Source organism: Phragmites australis, chromosome 6 (assembly GCF_958298935.1).
Source record: "Phragmites australis chromosome 6, lpPhrAust1.1, whole genome shotgun sequence".
In the NCBI taxonomy this organism is placed as follows: domain Eukaryota; kingdom Viridiplantae; phylum Streptophyta; class Magnoliopsida; order Poales; family Poaceae; genus Phragmites; species Phragmites australis.
The window spans coordinates 31,695,616-31,697,764 of NC_084926.1; the positions used below are offsets into that span (position 1 = coordinate 31,695,616).

The window sequence follows — 2,149 nt, forward strand, 5'->3', positions numbered from 1 at the left end:
TTCGTATCCGCCACTTGAGCTACACTGTTCGAACAACAGTGAGCTCGATCTGAATTGAGCTCCCAACGGGTAAGCACTATTTATGAGATATGAACCGCCTGTGCCACAGGCAGTTCACATAAGGAATCGCCTATAAAACTAGTTTTCGTAGGCAGTTCACAACCTCACGGGACCCAAACCGAGTACTCAGACAGTTTATCCTATGAACCGTCTGTAAAAATAATTAGTAAATGTCTTAAAAATAGTTTTTATAGTAGTGAAAGTACACATCCTCTGTCCAGGAAGTTGAAACTTTGAAGAGCTAGCCCAAGCACACACTACCTCAATCAATCCCGAGCCACAACCTCACTGGTCCCCTTTTTAGAAAAGCACATTTCACCAAAATATAGCCGAAACAAAACGCCTAAATCCTGGGCGTCTTTCTCTCCAATTAGGAAAAGATGGCCGAACAAACAGTTTGGCAGTTATTTAACAGCAAGAAAGCCACCCTCCTCCTACCCTCACTTCTCCTTAACTACTTCAACCTCCTATACTTCCACTGCGCATGCACAAGCACACCGTTCTCCGCGCACACCACGTAGCGAGTAGGTTCACAAAAAAAATGGCTTGCTTCCAAGCTGCAACATTGTCTCTCGTTGTGCTAAGCATAGCTATATCTGCCGTCGTCATCTCGACGGAGGCCGCGGACGCTGTTGTTGACGCGCCGAGCCCAGCTCCGTCGGGGCCTCTCAACCTGACCGAGATCCTCAGGAAGGCCACCCAGTACAACGCGTTCGTTCGCCTGCTCAAGGACACCGAGGTGACCTCGCAGGTGACCAGCCTGCTCGACAGCGACCGGAACGCCGATGGGCTGACGGTGCTGGCCCCGACTGATGCCGCGTTCGGGGCGCTGAAGCCCGGCACGCTCAACCGGTTGGACGCGCAGGCGCAGTCGCAGCTGGTGCTGTTCCACATCCTGCCCAAGTACTACAGCTTCGTGTCGTTCGAGACCACGACCAACCCGGTGCGCACGCAGGCCTCCAGCCAGCACGGAGTGTGCACCGTCAACGTGACCAGCGGCGGCGAGCAGCAGGTAAACGTGTCGTCGGGGCTGATAGAGGCCACGCTCGGGAAGCCGCTCTACTCGGCGTACCCGCTGGCCGTGTACTCCGTCGACAAGGTCCTGCTCCTGCCAGAAATCTTCGGTCGCAGCGCCGTGAAGGATGGAGCAGAGGCGCCGGTAGCGGCAAGAAAGCCGCAGAAGCAAACCCCGTCGGCGACGGCGACAGGTGCTGCGGCTGATGAAGCTCCTGCTAAGGAGGCAGATGCGAAGGCCGAGGCGGGAGCCAGTACAAGGACCGGGTTGCCGGCTTTTGCGGCGACTATAACCGGGGTGGTCCTGAGCCTTCTCACTGGTTAAGCGAATGCAGTCGAGCCACGTACATGTGCCTCCGCATTTTAGCTGTGTTCAAGCAACTTTTCACACCTTTTCATCTGATGTGCCCAATCAATATTGTTAATATGTATTAATGTGATAATGTCATGTTGTATGCATATATATAAGCTATTTTAACAATCAATGCTGCTATATTTATGTGAAGAACTGTCCAGATAATATTTTAATTAATTATTAAGTTAATTATTTGTGTAATCATAACTTTTATGATTAATCAGAATATCACCCTGATAGTCTCGGCATGTGTTTTTCTTTAAGGATCCGAACATATATCTTTACAACAAGTATATCATCACAAGATATAATAAAGAGTGAGTAATTAAAAATAAGTTACAAGTCTTTAAGCAATTATACTTTACAACAAAATATATGATTCAAACACCGATAGAGTATTTATGCAGCAGAAAGTACATATCTACAAAATATGGGTAGCGTCGTTTGCCCTAAGGCGCCACACCAAAATATCCACACACGAGTAGTAGGCACTACTTTTGCCTGTCACTAACGTCGGTAGACGTAAAGTAACTAAAAACTAATGCTTCCTCACCTGAAAAGCAAACAAAATATGTGAGTACAAAGGTACTTACAAGGCTTAATCTATAGTGGCCACTTATAAATAGTCCGACTCTAAGGAGAATGCTATTTGGATAATTAGCAACAACTCGACCTCAAGGTTAAGTAAGTTCTTAAGAAAATACAGCAATTTCGACTCAA

At 47.7% G+C, this 2,149-nt stretch overlaps 1 protein-coding gene across 1 annotated transcript; it reads left to right on the plus strand.

Annotated features, from left to right (window-relative positions):
* The first annotated feature begins 498 nt into the window (after nt 1–498).
* LOC133920586 (fasciclin-like arabinogalactan protein 13) lies at nt 499–1,559 on the plus strand. The gene has a single exon (XM_062365187.1). It carries the CDS (start codon nt 545–547, stop codon nt 1,397–1,399), a length of 855 nt encoding a protein of 284 aa, XP_062221171.1. The 5' UTR covers nt 499–544; the 3' UTR covers nt 1,400–1,559.
* The last annotated feature ends 590 nt before the right edge of the window (nt 1,560–2,149 follow it).

Coding starts and splice junctions, on each gene's coding strand:
- LOC133920586 (XM_062365187.1), top strand. CDS start 545: ATGCACAAGCACACCGTTCTCCGCGCACACCACGTAGCGAGTAGGTTC.